The 19867-nt window shown below is 37.8% G+C and overlaps 1 protein-coding gene across 1 annotated transcript in view; it reads right to left on the bottom strand.

Moving 5' to 3' along the window:
- Positions 1-19867, bottom strand: part of LOC106928208 (eph receptor A6) — a 63263-nt gene that overhangs the window by 13404 nt on the left and 29992 nt on the right. The window contains exons 7-8 of the mRNA XM_015004307.2: positions 11244-11399; positions 9914-10258 (exon numbers count right to left, since the gene is read on the bottom strand). Of these exons, the coding sequence (XP_014859793.2) occupies positions 9914-10258; positions 11244-11399 (501 nt within the window). The remainder of the gene's footprint in view (positions 1-9913; positions 10259-11243; positions 11400-19867) is intronic.

Genomic DNA, 19867 nt, shown 5'->3' on the forward strand with positions numbered 1-19867 from the left:
AACCCACAGAGGCAGAACGTCCACATGCAGAAAGGAGGCTTTTCTATAGGTGGTGACAGTTTGTCAGCTTTCGTGATGGAGGCGCATAATGCCTGGGCTCTGAGGCCTTCAGGGACTTCTTGCATGAAATGATATGAGATTAATTCTTGTGATTTGGAGGGATCTGTTGAAAAATATCTTAAAAACTCACTAGTGCTCAGAAACTTTGAATAAGAATTGAAAATTAGTTGCTAGTAGCTGTTAAAGCCACAAATGACATATGTAAACCATATAAGGGACATTACTATGCAAGATTTTCTCAGCTTTTTGCATGCTGAGTGTATTATATAGGCCAAAAACCAACAGAAAAAGAAAAGCTTTTTGTGCATCAAGATAAAAAAATTATTTGAATATTTGAAAAATCCCCATGTGCTCTTATGCAATAACCTATTTTAGTTTGGGACAAAGCAATCGCCTTTCAAGGTACCTCCATCTATGAGATTCTCTAGGAAAATAACTTTAATTTATTTACAGAACTCTCAGCCTAATGTAATAGAAAGTCTGAAAACATGTGAAAATGGGTTAACCCTTAGCAGATGCTAAAAAAGATGAAGAAAACGAAGGAAAGGAAGCCAAGAGGAGAGCGCGAATGAGTGAACAGGGAGAGCTGCAAAAAAATCCCATGAGGTTGCATCTCCCCAGCATCTGAGCATAAAAATAGAAGACAGCTTTTTTTTTTTTTTTTTTCTTTTTTTTTTTCCCAGAGCAGGGGGGTGAAAACAGAGGAGAATCAGCAGAAGGGAATGAGGGGGGGAAGCAAAGAGTGAAAATCCTCCACTGAATCAGGACACCAAAACAGTGGAAAACGTTCACGAGACCAGTTGTTCCACAAAAGGATAGATCACTCTAATGGGAGCAGCAGAGCAATAAAGTTTACAAGTCAAGACAATTTGCTAAGAATAAATTAGATGCATTATGCATGTACAGTCACACTTTATCATTTCTAAAGTTTTATGCATTGGAACATAATGGAACTGAGGAGATTTTCACCGTGCACTGAAAATATGTAAACCTGACCTAACGTGAGATTTCACACTTGCTTTGTTTATAAAACAAAAGGAAAACAAAATGTATGTCTTGTTTTCTGTAGGAAATTATGAATCTCACATGGGCCAGTCTACTTTACAACATTTCACTGTTTGCATAATCCAATTAGGAAAGAGTCAGTCGTTGGGAAAGCCTCCTAAAACTTGATTCTGGTGCTGCAAAACAAGCCCAAATCCTGAACCATGTTTCATTACTCCTTTGACAAACCAAACATTCACTGAGCGTCACACACATAAAGTTTTTGTTCTTTTACAGAACATGCAGACAATTTTGAACATGTCATTTTTCTACCATAAAGCAAACAACAATCATGTGACACTTAGTTTGCACACAAGTGGATCTTAGTTCACTAAGCAAGTGACTTCTTAAAGCACGTGTGTCAAACTCAAGGCCCGCGGGCCACATGTGGTCCAAACAGACCAACTGAACTCTGTGAGTGTTTTACCCTGTGCGGTCCGGTGTGCCCTTTTACCAGGATTTTTTTTCCTTTTTTTGTTCCTTTTTTTTGGGGGGTTTCGCTTCTCCTAAACGGACAGATGTTACGTCTGCAGCGCTCCTCCAGAGCGCCGCTCTCTTGGGTAACGTACACCAAGAGGCTCCATTTGTTGAATCCGCTGGATGAGTTACTCCCAGCGGTAGAGCCGCGTCCGCAGTGGTTGAGCAGCGGACTGCGCATGCTACAGTCTATTTAACTTTTGCATCGTCATTTATTTCCTCAAGATAAACTGCCGGCTCCTCAAATGGATTAACACAACGTTGCATTCTCTTTAGTTTTCTCTGGTCTGTAATGGAGACTTGAATTTAACGCTCCATTTCAACCAAAGGTTTGTAATGCGCTTCCTAACCAGACGCTCCAAAGCGTCCGGTCCATAACTCTTCAACACGCCATCAGCTCCCGGTCAGAAAGACGCATTTAGTTCAGAGACCATGAGATGATGTTCAGAAAGGATTTTTTTAATTAATTGATTTCAGTTGCCTCTGAGACTAAATCTTTGCGTAAAGTCTATAATGTCTGCCCATGTGACTTGTTTTTATTATTTGTTGCTTACCTTTAAACACTGATTTAAATATTGTAATTTTTAAACTGAGCAGTAATTTTACATGCATGGAAACTCAAATGTAATATTTAAAACGTCAATACATAAAATCAGTTATTTAACAATATGAGGTGGTGTTTAATTTATTTTTAACATTGTATTTTTATACATTTATGCTAGAGGTGCCCAAGTCTAGTTTTCCAGTTACCATCTGCAACTTTAGGTGCATTCCTTCTCTAACACACCTACACCATTAACTCGTTATAAGCCTCTACAGAACTGAATGAGGGAAGTCAACCTTTTGTCTGGGGTGTGTTTTAGCAGGGATGCACTCCTGATTTATACCGTCAATGTGGCCCGTTGAGGGGGGCCAATATGCTGAAGTGGCCCTCGGTGAAATTGAGTTTGATGCCCGGGTCTTAAAGAAAGTCACAGACATCAACTGAAAGGATGCTGTCTGTGAACACCAATGTTCAATCATCAAACCTGAAGATTGTGAATGACGCTGTTTCACTGTAGAACGATGGACTTAAAATTGTTTGAAAAAGGTCTTACTACTATCAACAGATTGATGGACAGAATCGATGCTTCTCTCTTAGATTAATTGCTGATGCCCATCTTTCCTGGCATTGCGCTAAAACACACTTATTCACGCCAGACAAAATGTCTAGTTTAATAGACGGTTTTAGAGCTGCTAATGATAAATGAATTGGTTTCATTAGCACAACTTGGCTGCTGCTTAGCATTTTAAATGAGATGGAAGCAGCAAAGGTAGGTTCAGGTTTTTACTGCATCTCCATTTTTTTTTGGCTTTGCTTTAGTTTAATAAACAAAAACAGGTGGGTTCTCTCGCATGGTTTTGCACGCTTATGGTTAGAGTCTAGTATGTTCCTCTAGATAAAAAAAGATTAACTGCACACTAAATGTTTCCAGATGTTTCCAGCGGGTATGGAAACATCTTGATGTGCGAATTGTCCTGCTGTTATGGGAAGTTTGCAGCCCACACAAAACGATAAGATCAACAGGTGATTTTTGATTGAATAAATAAAACTCCTCAACAACAACACATCCAATGGCATAAAAAGAGAGAAAAGTTATTTGAATCTAAATAAACACTCAGTCATGCCTAAACAGAGTGTGAAAAAATATTTGAAATTTTGATTTCTATTGTTTTTGCTGCTTTGTCACACCTAAATGTTTCATATGATCAATTATATAGTAATGCACCAATATACGTGAAATATATAAAAAAATACTATTTAACATAATTACAATTATTGGGAGAAAACCTATCCACACAAATCTAGCATTATGTTAAAAAAAAGTAATTACATGCATTAATTTGCCCCTCATTAAAGCTAAGTATAGTCTTATTAGCCAAACCAATAATTATAAGGTGATCCTCCTCCTCCTCCATTATTTAATTTATCAAACAGTTCAACTGTCCAAAATCATTATTGCTCATGATCATTAATAAAATATATTCTGATGTTTTAATGTCATTAAATTAATATTTCCATGCATGAGTGTTAAAAAGAATTAATCAAATCTCACTAAATTATGAAGTTTCCTTCCCTTTTAAAGCCAGTACATGTTTACTGACAAAGTATAAAACTTTAAAAATTCATCCTGGTAACAGTGCTTGGACTCCCACTAACTTTACATCATGAAAGTAGAGGTAGTGAAAGAATCAACAGTTTTTATATTATTTACCCTAAACAGTGCCTCTAAAAAGTATTCATACTCCAATATCAATGTATTGCATTGCAATTTTTGGTGATAGACCACAATAATACATTATACGGAATAAAAATAACGTTTTTTTTTGTTTTTTTTTACATCACTGTGAGGTGTGGGAGTTGGAGGTTTTAAATGCCTTAGTGTAAAGACTTTGGAGCCAACTTTTGCTGCAATTAAAGCTGCAGTTTATTTGGGTTATTTCTTTACCATTTTTACACATTTAGATTCAATTACTCTTCTTTACAAAATAGATTAAACTCAGCAACTGAACGGATGCTGTCTGTGACCATCAGTTCAACCTTTGCCACTTTCCTATGGACCCAGATATCCTCTAAATGTAAACGTCTGTCTGTGCATCATTGCTGTGTTGTTTTCTCATGTTTTTTTTCCAGCCTCTAACATGTTAACTTGTAGGATTGCCTGGTTTTAGCTTCATCTACCTTCCCAATAATTCCAACCACATTTCCTGTTGCTGCTGAATAAAAGCATACCACAGCATGATGCGACCACCACTGTGCTTCTTTGTGAGGATGCTGTGCTCAAAGTCCAATGTTAATCTTAGTGAAAGATTTATTTTACCTTTGAAATGCCTGCTTGGTCCTCTACAATCTTTAAACATACCTGAAACAAGCATGGCTTTTTTTCCTGGCCATTGCTCTCTAAAGACACAGCAGTAGACCAATAGTGCTCCAGTCAACACCATGGATGCCTCTTAGATTACCTCAATCACTGTTCAATCAATCCAGAGCATTAATCACATTTTTTATTAGGTCTGCTCTAAACTTTAGTTCAACATTACCCCCGATTTAACTGGTGTTTTTCTTGATCTTAATTATGTTGTTTGTTCACTAATATTCTGTAACAAACATTGAGGCTTTCCCAGAACAGCTCTGCTACTAATGTGATCCAGGAAAGAAATTGTTTACGCTCTGTTATGTTCAGAGATATGAGAGTAAAAGGGGGGTGGGGGAGGGTGAACACAAACGCACAACAAACCAGATTCATATTTGTTCTGATATGCTTCATACAGAGGGAGGCTACATTGGTGAATTCCTGTTGGTGCTGCACATTTCTGATCTGTGCAGCAAACCCCTTGCACCAATTTGCACTCGCTTCTCTCTGTGCTTCTTCAAAGAGCGCTGCAGTGAAATAAGTGGGAGGAATCTTCAGTGACAAATGCTCTGCTGAGCAACAACTAGCCCACAGCGTGTTCTGGGCAGAGCGCAGCTCAGTCTTCATAAATAGAGAGATCATCCAGCTCTCCCAGCTCTGCGCCACTGCTTTGAGAAACGTCAGGATGACAGCTGACCGTCATTGGCCGGGAAGAGTCTTGGCTTACCGTAAAACTAGTTATGCAGCCACAGATGCACAAGCAGCTTGTAAAGTCTGTTGAGAATTAACAGCTTAACAGAGACGACTTTAATCTGATTAGTCTACGAAATCCAAAATATTGAATTATGTATTTTGTACGATGGATTACCTACAATATATGATACAACAAGCTTTAGCTTTAGAGATCTAAAGTTAAGCAATGAAAATAATAATTGTAGTGAGTATATGCAAATTTTGTTAATCGGGTTTAAAGAACGAGATTTAAAGCCACAGGGATAAAAACAGAAGACATTTGTATCTTGGTAGGAGGAGGAAAATGCTAGAAATCCAAGGATGCCACTGAGAAAAACTTTGGCAAACAATATGCATATCTGTAGGTGGTAATTGTGTGCAAATGTCATTTTTATGAATCTTGTTTGTTTACATATGTGCCTCGTTGTGCATGCATACAGTATGTCTGCTGAGGAAAAGCAGTTTGACAACTTAATCCAGCCTAAACATCCTAATAGGAACATCCCCACAGGCTGCCTCTTCTCCTCCGTGGAGATTACTTTGCATTCTGACATCCTCCCATCAGTCTAGCAGCTTTTGCCAGGGAGACTGGAATGCGGTGACACACATACAGCCGACATCTGCTTTTACAGAAAGATGAATGTTTTGCAGCATATCCACTCTAAAAAACAGTTTTATACATTATTGTTCTCTATGCATTAAGAAGGCAATTAGGTAGAGACACAGTGGGGTGAAACTGACAAAATCTGGTATTATCTTAGCACCAAAGAACTCTACATCAGCTGAAATCCCTTAGTCAAGCAATTAAATTAAAACCTACACGGCTGAATAAATGAAAGTGGGGTAAACATGACAATAAATGATTAGAAAAAGAATCATAAGATTCGTTTTTCCTATATGAAAACACAATCTAAAATATGTCCAGAGGCTTAATTCATGACAGTGAAAAGAAAAACAATATTTTCCAATTGGTCAGATTTCTTTTTAAAAACATAATGACTTAATTATTTGCATTACATTTTACTTACTTGAGTCATGTAACAGCTACCCCCCACGCCCCTCTTTTCCACTTATGGATATTGCTATGGATTCCTTTAGTGAAATTGCTGCAACATGAACTGGTGATGCATGTTTAGGAACAAACAGGTCCAGTGGCTTTCTGAGATTGTACTAATCAGGTCCTGAAGGATGACATTCTTCCTGCCAGTAGGAACTTACTGACAGGAAGTATTCTGAAGTTTTGGAGGCCAAATTTCAGTTTAAAAAAATTATAAATATTTTCTCAAGCCCTTGTAAAAATTACAGAGCTACTTCTAGCTAGTCGACTGGAAGCAACACAAGGAGACTAAAATGGTAATGTGTTTGATACCAACGTGACACCAAAGCAGCTCAAAGTAAAACTGAAGAAGTGTTGTCTGTCCCTTTCTTCATAAACACAACTATTTCACAAACTGAGTGTTTTATAACCGCTGATTTATTGAAACTGGCAGTACTGAACTGAATTAGATTAAATCTTGGTTTGTTTTGGGTTGTAATATTGAATTAGAATAGACTGGAAAGAAGCGGGATTAAATTAAACTGAAAAACTCACAGAGTGATTTTTTTTTTGGTTTGTTTGTTTTGGACCCTGTCAGACCTGCATTGTGCAGATGAACGTTCTGATCAAGAGCGCTGTTCCTGCAGCGTAATGGAAGATTTCTCTCTCTTTAGAGACAACAGCGACATCAGTTGTTTGTAGTTTACCCGTCAAAGTTGTCAGAGAACTTAACTAAACTAAATTAAACTTTCAGAAAAAAGAAAACAAATCATTTTCACTCCATATAAAGTTAAGTTAATTTTGCATAAATTGGACTGTTCAATGGTTCAATCCATACGGATGGACCTTTTTTTTTTGTAAAAGACTGTTTTATGTGGAAAGGTGAAAACTGAAAACTTGGCCAGAGGCAATCTGACATTGACATTGTGGCACCAAAGCGTCTATGAACAAAGAGGGCTGACAAGCAAAACACATCTGTGGGGTCATGAAAAGCTCAACCCAGCACAGTGAATAAAACTGAAGGAAAAGTGAAACGCACTGCCACAAACTGCAGCCCAAAGTCACAGCAACAAGCTGAAACTTGATTTTGAATGCACTAATGATTATTGTAGCTATTTATTACAACATTAACTATCAGATATGACTGATATTGGTGAGTATACTTAGAGTAAAAGCTCTGAAGCATTGTAATAGATATAATTATAGGAGCTACATTGAGTTTAAAACATAAAGGCTTTGAATGTTGCACTATATATATATATATATATATATATATATATATATATATATATATATATATGCTTGACTCCATCCCAGAGACCACATGACTATAGCTGCATAATAAAGCCCTGATGAATGGGATCAATGTACAAGAGGTGGATGTTCTTCGGGCATTTATTATTCATAGTAAGCTTCTCACAGCATATGAGAGAAGAAATTACACTGTGTGAGTCTGAAAAATTATTTTGTCACACTGGAGGCTTACTGTGGTGTGAGTGTTCCTCGTTGGAAAATAACACATTCAGTGGGTGGTTTCTATTGCTGCCTGGTGCTAATAATCACTTCCATCATTAGCGCTTAATAAGTTAGGAGAATCGCATCAAATGTCACAAATTAACGTTTTAAAGACACACATGATAAAGCGACTGCTATTAAAGAGGCGTCACTGCTTATTACTGGAAAATTTATTAATAATAATAATAATAGTGTCAGATTGGGTTCAACCACTGGAGACATTTGTCATTCTTATAAGCCATGTTATTAAAAAAACAATAGGCTACATATGAGGAAATTCATATGATCTGTTACAAGTAGGATTTATCACAGATGTACTGTATACATTTTTGGTGCAAATGGAGAACTGATCAGAGTGTAATATGTTGCTAGGGGAAAACATGCATAAAATACACTGGAATAATGTATTAACCTACCCCATTCCACCGTCATTTTGACCTTATTAATCAGCTATTCCTTCAGTATTCCTGCCCTTGAAATTTGAGTTTGAGGTCAGACCTCAGGTGTTTTTATTTTTGCTAATTCAAGTCCAAGACAACAATCCCTTGTGAACCTGTGGCGCAGCAGACTTCAGGTCAGCTGGGTTCTGCTAATTAGAATTAGGTTCAGCTCAGAGAGGCTCTGTCAGCTCTTCGAGGGTCACAAGGATGCTTCACACATTGACTCATTAAGTTGGACTACAAGGCTGGTCAAGTGGGAGCACGGTGCTCAGGAAGCAAAGCTGCTAATTTTCTAGTGTATCACTTCGAGCTGCCAACAGAAAATTATTTAAGTATGAATCAGATAATGAAGCACATACATTTACATATTAATACGCGCAAAGCAATTAAAGGCCAAATCAGCGCTGACCCAAAGAAGAAAAGCAAACTTTAAGTAAATCTAGTGCATGAAATTTAACTTTTACAAAGAACTTTGTGAAGGCAGCTGTATGTAAAGTACCTAAAATGAGAAACTATTTTAAATCAGTTTCAGCAATTAAAAACTCTCGCCTGAAAATTTGGAAACATTTTAATCTGTCTCCGCATGGCTGGACAGGCAGGACAGCCCACTGGGACTATTGCAAGCAAATTAACTGTCTCTCCCTCATTCTTAGACTGAACTTTACCTTTTGCACATTCATGCTAGGGCACAGGAAGTTCTACTTATACCATTGTTTTAGTAGTAAGAAAATAGTTATGACATTGTGAGCCTAAAAACAAGGATTTTTTCCCAGGACTTAAGTGATGAGACTGCCGTCTGGAGACTGCCAGTATTTTCAGACGTTGACGTTTCAGAGTAATCTTGAACCTGGTGTAGTTGCCATGCCAGGACACTAAATGGTGCTGTGATTTTAGCTTGCATAAAAATAGGCATGTGCTTTTGACCCTTTACTTCCACCTCATTTAGAAAACAGTAACTTGTTTGTCTCTGATGAAACAAATGCTGGACAAATAGAAAAAATTGTTTGCACCGAGTGATTATGGTTTAAAGCAATAGACTACCATTCGAAATGTGCTGAAATGCAAAGGAGAAAGACTCTTTTTAAATCAACTGCACAAAACCAAATTACAGAAAAAAGTTTTTTAAAAAAAGAGAAACTATGATTGAGATCATAACCTGCGATACAAAAGACACAATGTGTAATAATTTTATGAAATAAAATGACTTTCAGACATGTATAGCACTTTTCAGGAACCTCAAAGACCATTTACAAAGAAATCAGTCATTCCCATTCACACAGATGATGGCAAGCTACTAGATAGTAGCCACAGCTGCTCTGGGCAGTCTGACAGAAACAAGGCTGCCATGTTGATTCTTCTGACCAATACCAGCAGCCAAGGTGATTAATGTCTTGTCCAAGGGCACGACGGCAGAGGCAAACAGGGTGGGAATTGAACCAGTGACCCACCAATTGCTGGGCAAACTCCTACCACCATTACCACCAACATCCCAGAAGTAAAACCAATTTCAGTTTAAAGATAGTTTCCAATCATTCACACATCTTATAAATAAAATACATAAGAATAATCACATACAAGAATGCAGCACTGTGTTTACATCATTCAAACTTGTAACCCTAACCCAACTCAAAACATGAAGTCTGATAAATATTCAAAAACACTTTGATGAGAGCTTTATTCTCTGAACATGTGATTTACGACAACAGCTCACTCACCGGCTTGGTGTGTATTGACGGTAACATTGGCCAGCGATCGCGGAGCCACACCCAGTCCAGAGACGCCATTCACAGCTTCCACGTGGAAGGTGTAATTGGTATGCATCGCATAATCCAGTATCGCCACAGAGGTTCCGGTTATACCGAGAGGTCGGGGGATAAATCTCAGGTCTGGTTCACATGGCTCACATTGACTCACACCAACATCGCCACCGTCACATCGTTGGCACAGAACGTTGTAGGTGATGTCGCTTCTGCCTCCTGTGTTGATTGGAGGCATCCATTGCAGGAAGAGAGCAGTGTCATTGATTAGCGAGATGAGATTTCTTGGAGCTGATGGGGGCCCTGGAGAGAAGAGCAAACAGTAGGACATAGAAATTAATTTAAAAAAAAAAAACATCTTTTGTTAAACAAAAACCTAAATTCGCTCCTCATATGACAAGTTGGGGGGGCAGTGAGTGCTGCTGAAAACTTAGGCAAATAATGTGCAATGAGAGTCAGTGTGTAGGTTGTTGAGGATAAATATATCTTGCTGCATTTCAATCCAACTTTGTTCCTGGATGAAAATCAGCCGCTCCTCGTCTTTATTTTAGCTTTCAAAGCTGTCCATGATATCACTTGGCAATGAAATGTGAAGTTCTGTGAGCATGTCCTTAAATGTCTGTGTGAAGTTGTGTGGGCGGTAGGTTTTCACAGAGTTTACATGTTTTGTTCTAGCATCCAACTTGTCAATCTCTCACAAACAAATATCTGAAATTTCTATGCCTGATTACTTTGTTTTTAACTGGTTTGGAGACCAAAGAATACAACTTAGACTGGCCGCCACTGGAGATTAAAGGATTTCTTGAACATGGATTAAAGAATCAAGACAACACCCCAGGTATGTTTTTGATGAGGAAAAAACATTATAACGTCATGTAAAGCTCAAAAAATGTGATTTTACACAATACTGCCCCTTTAATCTCAAGTGAGTAGGATAAGAAAGCCTAAAGTGTTTATAAGGATATAAATAAATGTAAATAAATTTCCTGTAGGAAATAGGATACATCAACACACAAATGACTACAGCAGGGAAATGGATTCCCACAGCCCTGATTATTGCAAAAGTTAATGAGATCATTATGACCACTGCTAGCAGAAAATAAAAGAAAAATATTGAAAATACAATAAAATACATCACAGTGCATGAAATGTAAACTTGAGCTGCAGATATCCAAGGGGAAATCCTACTTTCTGGATTTATACAGTGGATGCTATCTTTCTCTGTTCCCTTCTAAAACCTAAAATGGCTGCAACTTGAAATGTTTCCTTCATTTAACGTTCTACTTACTGGTGCAGGCCATTGATGAAGGATCTTTGATACCTCTGTAGAAGCCTTTATCGCAGTGACAGATTGTGGCAGCCTGGTCATGGCTGGAGCTGTGTTGAGGACATTTGGAGCATTTAGTGTTCCCAGCAAACGCCTTGAAGTAGCCGGGTTTACAAGCTGGAGAGCGGAGAAAGACAAAACAAAACGGTTGGGGAAAATTTAGCATCCAAAGGTAACGTACCGTGGTGGAAGAGCACCTACATATTAGCTCACCTAGATAACGGCACAAAGCCATACAAGCGCAGCTCCGAAAAGTTAGATCTGTTTTTGTTTTAAAGCTTCAACACTTTTGGTCGCTCACATCAGAACGTGAACCTCATGGCTCATTTTCATCACATTCGGATTTTTGAAGCTGTGCTATATTCTGCTCAAAATTCATTTCACAGTTCGCTAACGTGTTTTGAAATGAAAAGAAAATAAAGACATTATGAAATCCTACAACCTCTGGATTTCCTACTGATCTCCAGGGAAGCTCATTTTAGCTGCATGTGCCAACAATTTCATTCAGCTCATATTTCCCCATTATCAGCGGCACTGCTTAGGTGTAATGAAAGCACAGGTTTCTTAACATGTTTCCTTATCAACACTCTTTCAAATCAAAAGCTTTGCGTTTTGACTCTCTTTCTTTACTGCTACACACCCAACTGATGTACTGAATTGATGAAACCCCGTGAACTGTGTGGAAAAAGTACAATAACGATGATGACAAATGACAGATCAAAAGCCACAGACCAAGTTTGAATAGCAATAATGATGGCTGTGAGGAGCTCATTTATTTTCATTTAATTGGATTACAAGACTTTTCACACTGAGAATACTTTGAAAACAGACAAAGGAAGTCCATTTATAGGTGAGCGCTATTAACATACTAAAAAGAACAAAAAAATAATTACAGCTGAACTTCATAATGTTTAGTTCAAACAGATGGGCAAGGTATTCTCAAATTTCCATCCTTAAACAGCTTGGCTGTTGAATTTAAAAATTTAAATTTTACCTTCTCATTTCTATTTTTCTATCAATATTTTTTATATTTTCAATACTTCATATAGTGTAGCTATTCCGTTTTCACCTTTTCTTATTTGTCATCTTTCTTCCAATGCATTTCCTCTTCCATTTGCCTCCCTGCTTTACTCCTGTTGCCTTTTTCTTCAACACTTATCAGAAGATGGAAATAGCCATTTCTCCTATCTTACCTAACTTCCTTGAATGAAAAGTAAAGCAATAACAGTGGTTATTTAATTTCTGGGATTTTTTTTTTTTAGGACGATTTGCATGAGAAAACATTGTGTGCATCTGGGAAGGATAATAATTACAAAATTAGCGAGTAAATATGCCTGCTACCGGACAGGAAATAAAATGAAAGAGCAACAAAAAAAAAAAAAGAAGAACACCCAGAAAACAGGGTATGGGTCACAAGAATTGTTTCCTCTCACTCTGACTCACACACATTCATTAATCCAGACACGTCTTGTATGTTACGCAAGAAACTTCTGATTAACATTTGTGTAGCAAACCTTTTTGTAGCTGGTTGAATAAACAACAAAGAACTCTAAATGTAACAGAAGAGTGATATGGGACCTTAAATGTGTTGCATTTTACAATGTCAACTTGTGGAAAATGACAGAAAACATCTGTCTTACACTGTAAAAAAAAACGGCCTCATTTTACGGTAAAAAACTGGCAGCTGAGTTGCCAGAAGTTTACCGTCTTTATACGGTAAAATTCTGGCAACCAAAACTGCCAGTTTTTTACTGTATTTCTAAATTACGGTAAAATTCTGGCAACCAAAGCTGCCAGTTTTTTACCGTATTTCTAAAATACGGTAAAATTCTGGCAACCAAAGCTGCCAGTTTTATACCGTATTCTGTAAATGCAGGATTTTACCGTATTTTTAAAATACGGTAAAATTCTGGCAACCACAGCTGCCAGTTTTTTACCGTATTTTGTAAATGCAGGATTTTACCGTATTTTTAAAATACGGTAAAATTCTGGCAACCACAGCTGCCAGTTTTTTACCGTATTTGCTAAATGCAGGATTTTACCGTATTTTTAATATACGGTAAAATTCTGGCAACCACAGCTGCCAGTTTTTTACCGTATTTGCTAAATGCAGGATTTTACCTTATTTTTAAAATACGGTAAAATTCTGGCAACCACAGCTGCCAGTTTTTTACCGTATTTGCTAAATGCAGGATTTTACCGTATTTTTAAAATACGGTAAAATTCTGGCAACCACAGCTGCCAGTTTTTCACCGTATTTTGTAAATGCAGGATTTTACCGTATTTTTAAAATATGGTAAAATTCTGGCAACCAAAGCTGCCAGTTTTTTACCGTATTTTGTAAAGGCAGGATTTTACCATATTTTTAATATACGGTAAAATTCTGGCAACCACAGCTGCCAGTTTTTTTACCGTATTTGCTAAATGCAGGATTTTACCGTATTTTTAAAATATGGTAAAATTCTGGCAACCAAAGCTGCCAGTTTTTTACCGTATTTTTAAAATACGGTAAAATTCTGGCAACCACAGCTGCCAGTTTTTCACCGTATTTTGTAAATGCAGGATTTTACCGTATTTTTAAAATACGGTAAAATACCGTACTTCCTAAAATATGTTAAAAAAAATAAAATGTGGTTTTGCCGTAGTAAATACGGTCATGCTGACTGAGGCATAATATCTACATGAGTGAAAAACACATCCAGACTGTATGATATATTGACCTTTTATTGTAAACCCTCCCCCCCAAAAAAAACTTATGCTAAATTACTGGTCACTGTTCCTACCAGAATTTTACCATACAAATTATAGTACAACAACCAAGGAAGTGTAACTTGTCAAGCATTTCTATACAGAAAGTTATAAAGAAAATAATTTCTAAAACAAAAATACAGATTACGAGTAATCCACTTAAAGAAACAATTTCTATTTAAAAAGTCAAGTTAAAAAAAGAACTGATTCTATTTTCTGTCCAGTTTCCTCACGGTATTACTGAGATCTGGAAAACAAAAACGAAAAAAACAGTATGTCTCCACATAAGAGATAACACATTGTAGAAGAAAAAATGGTGATAAAAGGATTCTTGTTCTGGGTTGAGAGTCACAAGTTGCTGAGATCAGACGTTGCTCAGGATGGTTGTAGTCTTCCCAGTCACAGGTTGAAATTGAGACTCACATGTTGTCAATCGGGTGTTTCCTCTCTGCTGGAAAACAAACAAAGCAAAAGTTAGAAAGATGCACTACATGAACATCTTATTCGCTTAAATGTTTGTTTCACCTTTGTTGACTTGCATATGGACACAGGTACTTCAACCAGGTGGTGTGATCATTTCTGACTGAAAATTCAGTAGTTAAACCTTTGTTTGTTGTCAACAGGTGTGATCCTCTGGTCTGCAACCAGACAAAATACACAAACAAAAAACATAAATAAAAACAAATATAACTGTTTTAGGCAATTTATGAAATAGATACTCACCATTTATCTGAGTCTCATGAAGGCCAATAGGTTGTCTTCAACCATTTATGTAAGTTACATTTCCTGCAAGCTAGCAGAAACAAAGCTGTAAATGTGAACACTTTTCATACAGGCAAACAAATTGATACAGCTGAGACAATTTATGCTAGGTTAGTTTTTCTCAGTCACTTTTGGTGCATTTCTCAAGTCATTGTTGGCATTTACAAAACAGTAAGCGCATTTCTCAAAACAATTTGTAGAAACAGGAAAAATAGCATTTGTTTGCTTTCAAAATCCTTAGTTCAGCTCTTAAAATTCTGTCTCTTAACATGTCAGTTACTCATAATAATAAGTTATAGTTTCTCTATGTACAGATAAGACAGTCAAATTGATTAGTCATGGGAAGAGACTACAAAAGGATCATTTAGGCCAGTGTTTCTCAACCCTGGTCCTCAGCGCCCCCCTGCTCTGCATGTTTTAGATGTGCCTCTACTCCAGAACAGCTGATTCAAATGATTGGATGACAATCAAGTACTGCAGAAGTTTGTTAATCATCCAGAGATACAATTCAGGTGTGTGGCAGAAGGGAAATACCTAAACCTGCAGGACAGGGTGACGCTGAAGACCAGGATTGAGAAACACTGATTTACGCTTTTGCTATAATTTATTGATGGACCATGCCTTGGTGATTCAGAAAGAAAAAGACAGAAATGCAGAGAACAAAAAAAGTAGAAAAGGAGCCACAGGACAATCTCCTCAAGGAAAACTGTACAGTGCTGTAGAAATTACATTACATTTTAATTTCCATAGTCACTTTGTTCCTTAACTCCACTGAGGAATCTTTTTTCCTCAGTGGGGTTAAGGAATGAACAGTAGGGTGGGAGGACCTCCATCAGCGTCATGTTGTGGGTCTCAGCCATGTCCTGATGTTGGACTGATGGAAACTGGCAGATGTCCTCAGCCTCTTCTGACTCTTCTTCTGCTTTCCTCCCAACTATTTCCTCCTCAGCCTCACTCCTCTTCTTCTCTCTGGCTGTTCACTCTGTCCAGATACTTGTTCATCAGTTCTCAGACATGTAACATTGTGTTGTGTTCTGACTAAGTATAGCATATTGTTGCCAACTGATGGTTCACAAGATGCACCTCCAATCTGTTTCAGAAAACTGGTTGATCATTGGTTGAGCTAATGGTTCATACACTGACCTGTTAGAGAAACTCAGGACTCACTTGGGAGCAATTTACCAATTCAGGACAGATTTAGAAAATAATAGAATATAAATTAATTAATATATGATTCACATTATGACAACTTTAAGACTTATGCATGTTAAGACTTACACAATGAACTGATGCTATTTTGGAAGTTGAGAATTCAACACAGACACGTTGTTGTCCTGTTGTCCTCATTTTCTGTATACACCCTTTATCCTCCGGGTCAAAATGACCCGTCTTCAATAAACCCCCAATATAAGCAGCTTAATTGAATTTTAAACACCAAATTCTATCTTGTATATTGTCACTCACCACAAAATGTGTGAATACTTGACTTTTCCCTCTCCACTTGAATTTCTATAGCTTAAGAAAAAAAATGCGCAAAATGAGTTTCGAATGCATTTTTATTCATCACAGTGACTAATTTTCTTTTACTTTTCTCCAGTGAACAAGAGGATGTACAATACAAAAATATGAAAAATATCATAACCCATTCAACTAATTGGCACATGTAGGGCAGTATGCAAGTGCACAGTCTTTGCAGATATATTTCTTACACCTGCAGCACACAGTATGTGTTTTACAGTCTGAGGGCAGAACTGACATCTCTTCCTCTTACTTGGCTTAGCTGGGGAAGTGGCTGTGGTAGATGGATCCTCAGGTTGATCAGGAGCTGCTGCACTCTGAATAGCTTTCACAACTGCTGCTGAGGCTTCTGTGCGTGGGACATGCTTCCTTCTTTCAATGAGTGGAGTTACAAGTGCCTTTCCTAGCTGCTCCAGGAACACCCTCCTCTTGTTGTGCTTATGAGACATCCAGGTTGGGTTGATCTCTATCCAAATCACAAAGGCATTGTAGGAGGACACATCAATGATGTTGTGGAAGATGACCAGGGGCCAGCGGGCAGTCATTCTTCTGCAGCTATATGCTCCAATCACCTTATCTAGGTTGTCCACACCTCCTTTGTTTCGGTTTTAGCAGGATGATGATTGGCTTCCTGTCCTCACGGTCACTAATGTCGCCGTCTTTGTGCAGTGTGCTCAGAAGAACTACATTCTTGTTTTTCTTTGGGAGGTAGGAAACTAGAGTGGTGGTGGGTGTGAAGGCAAACTTTGAGGAGAAGACCTCTCTCTCCTTTGACCCAAGCAGTGCAGGTGGGAGCTCAGGCTTGTTCTTTCGAACTGTACCAACCATGGTGATCTTCCTCTTCAGGAGCTGCTGTCCGAGTTCATAAGAGTTGAAGAAATTGTCACATGTCACATTGTGACCCCTCAGTCCCTCTGTCACATCAAGCACAACTCGCAACCCCTGGTTCTTTTCTGGGCATCCACTGGTTGACTTCCCAGTATAGACTTGCATTTTCCAAGCATAGCTTGATTCGGAAGCCACCCATGACTTGATCCCATATTTTGCTGGCTTGCTGGGCATATACTGCCGGAAAGGACAACAACCTTTGGACAAAAGACATTAGCATCAGTGATTAGTATCAGTGTCACAGAAAACAGTCAAAGAAATCAATAGTGAAAATCACTTTTATTACAAATATGAAAACAGATTACCTCTAAATGGAACCAGTTGCTCATCCACTGTTACATCAGGCTCTGGATTGTAGAGGTAGGGCAACCGCTCCACCCACTTGTCCCATACCTCTCTTATGGCTGCAAGTTTGTCTGTCATACGTCTTGCTGGTCTTGATTCACGGTCATCAAATCGTATCAGTCTTGAGTAGGTGTGAAAGAGTTTGACTGGCATTGTGGCTCGGAAAATTGGCCTTCCACTCTCTGCTCACTTCTGCTACTGACTGATCTGAGACACAACTAAAACTTTGTAACATTTTGTGGTTTGTAAATAACTCTGTGACCTTGATTTCAACTCCATTTGCCTCACGCGTCATTTTGACCTGAAGACCATCTTTGTACCTTTTTTTGTACAGCTTACATGGAAATGAGAATAAAAGCAACACTGAACTTTTTCTATTGTCTGGGCCAATCTAGGAAAAGTCTTAAAATCTCAAGTTAAAAAAATTACATTTAGGGGATTTTGGGGGGGGTTTAACACAGTGGCGGGTCATTTTGACCCGAGGACAACAGGAGGGTTAACATATTTTGATCAAGATGATAAAAGCAAATTACAACGGGGGGAAAAGCATAGAAGTGTACATAACCAGCTACATGATGTACAAAAGCAAAACTTGCAAAACTAATTTTTTTGATGTGCAGAAGTGACACAGTAATTTGAAGATTGAACTGGTAGTTTTAGGAATTTCAATTCTGTTCTGAGAGATGCACCCAAACTGAGAAAAGCTGTAAAATATTAATATTTAAATTCTCTTATCTTAAAATCCTTCAACTGTCATGGACCCAGTGACTTTAGTGCAAGTATTTTGGGGGTGAGAGTCAAGAGGTCAAAGGAAAATATTAAATATTATCTCTGATGCCAAGCTTTATACTTCTAAGTATTACCAAAGTATTGAAACAAAAGCTAACATGTTCTTCAGAGATTTAACTTGCATGCATGAACATTTCACACTCAAAGTAATTCAAATTAATTATTGAACCAAACTTGGAAAAAGTTGCTTCTGCCATTAACAATAACTTTAAGCACATGTAGTCTAAAGTAGACGAGAAATATAATCTATGCAGCCGTTCCTACAGAAACATTAATGGAAGTGTTGCATCTGTGAAAATTAAATGTTCCGTTTAGTAAAAATATATAGCGTATTTTCCGGTCTATACAACGCTACTTTTTTCCTAAGTTTTGAACCATGTGGATTGTAGCCCGGTGTGGCTTTTCTGTGTATTTTTCTTCAACCACCAGGGGGCTCTCTAGCAGGAAGTGAATCATTAGAAGTCAAAATTGTAAATCAAAGAAGAACGCGTTAATTTTCATTTAGAACAACCACATGCTAGCAGCAGGCACGACAGAGAAATGTTTTCAAACTCATATGATGCAGCTTTTAAGTTGAGGGCTGTCGATCTGCCACTACAGGAGGGAAATAAAGCCGCTGCACTTAAGCTCGGTATAAAAACCGTGGTTCGACTTTGGAGACGTAGTGCTGCGTCTTTAATATATCCAGCAGATTTCATAGGACGCAGCTCTCTGCTGGGTCCTTACGGAAAACTGAGAGCAGCTTACAGGTTTTTTTTTGTTTGTTTGTTTTTTTCCCCCCAAAAATTTGAAGGTGCTAAAAATACGGTAATTGATTTTAAAAGATTTTTTTTTTAAATAAATTATCTGCAAATAATGCCATCTTCGAGTGTCTGCTGTAGTAGTGACTAGCGGCGTAATGATGTAACTTTCTTACCACTAGATGGCAGTAGGTACAGAGCATTTTACATTAAAACAAGAGAATTAGTGATGCATGAACGTTACAGGTAGCGGTGAGAGCATCGTATTTAGCAAGACTGTGACGACAGTGATGAAAAGACAGTGAAGCTCAGCAGTAGTTAGAAAGAACATGGGTCCATTTCCCACAACATGTCTGTGTGAAGTGAGCTTCTCAAGCCTGGCTACTATGAAAACTAAAACCAGAGAGAGACTGAGAGCTGTTGAGGAAGAGCTTTGTCTTTCTTCAATTTCTGCCAGGAAATCAGCTGTTTTCATCCAAACATGCACAGGTTTCACATTAGATGGGTAAAATAAACAGATATTAACATCATTTTGTACATGCAACTCTTCATATTGTAACAGTAAAATCTTTCCCAAATATTATTGCTTCTTTCAGAATAAGAATTATTTTCTGTATTCTGGCGAAAAGAATGCTTGTGGATTAGTTTGTAAAACACTGAAGTTTTCTAGAACTTCTTTAAATTTAAGCCCACAGTGTTGTGTATTTTTGAAGTGGACTCAAGACACTTTGAGAAGAATGACTATATATATAATATAGGCGGCTACAGAGTATCTTTGTTTACTGTGAGGGATTT

The sequence above is a fragment of the Poecilia mexicana genome, unplaced genomic scaffold, assembly GCF_051168715.1.
Source record: "Poecilia mexicana isolate PSO_F unplaced genomic scaffold, ASM5116871v1 scaffold_3, whole genome shotgun sequence".
Taxonomy (NCBI): Eukaryota; Metazoa; Chordata; class Actinopteri; order Cyprinodontiformes; family Poeciliidae; genus Poecilia; species Poecilia mexicana.